A 515-nucleotide genomic window follows, 5' to 3' on the forward strand; every position below is an offset into this window, starting at 1 on the left:
TTTTCTTGGTGTTAATGTATATTTCAACAAGTGTCCTTATAATATTTATAATATCATAGCAATAAAATTATGACAAAACCTGACAGCGTAATTCACCAGTAAGCACTGTTTGACCCCAAGTATTATTTGTGTTTATGACACAAAAAGTCCAAGTGTGGAATACATCCGTCACAGAAATAAGACTTCGTCCAGCAGCTAACGTGTAGCACTTATGATATGTTTTTAAATGTTTATCCAGACTTAAGGAGTAGAATGGCGACTTGTCCTAGGTAGAAGTAAATGAAATGCTTGGTTTCGTGTGTTACGTAGCTTCCGAAGTTACGTCCAACAATACAATGCCAGGTTGGGTTGTACTTTTTGTCGAACTCTTTCTTGATGCAGGCGGCGATGTCCTTCTCAATGTTGTATTTCTCAAGAGCTTGTGTTGCGCAGTCTACGGAGTCATGCTGCATGTCTTCAGCCATGTCGGTATTCTTAATGACGGCCTTTCTCTCCGACATGTTTACTGAAATTTT

The 515-nt window shown here is 38.6% G+C and overlaps 1 protein-coding gene across 1 annotated transcript; it reads right to left on the reverse strand.

Moving 5' to 3' along the window:
• Positions 1-515, reverse strand: LOC117333309 (dynein light chain 2, cytoplasmic-like). Its single transcript, XM_033892546.1, has one exon. The coding sequence runs from the start codon at positions 498-500 to the stop codon at positions 231-233; it is 270 nt and encodes an 89-aa protein (XP_033748437.1). The 5' UTR covers positions 501-515; the 3' UTR covers positions 1-230.

The sequence above is a fragment of the Pecten maximus genome, chromosome 8, assembly GCF_902652985.1.
Source record: "Pecten maximus chromosome 8, xPecMax1.1, whole genome shotgun sequence".
NCBI classification, from domain to species: Eukaryota; Metazoa; Mollusca; class Bivalvia; order Pectinida; family Pectinidae; genus Pecten; species Pecten maximus.

Excerpts from the sequence above, each read along its gene's own strand:
- LOC117333309 (XM_033892546.1), bottom strand. The coding sequence starts at position 500 with ATGTCGGAGAGAAAGGCCGTCATTAAGAATACCGACATGGCTGAAGAC.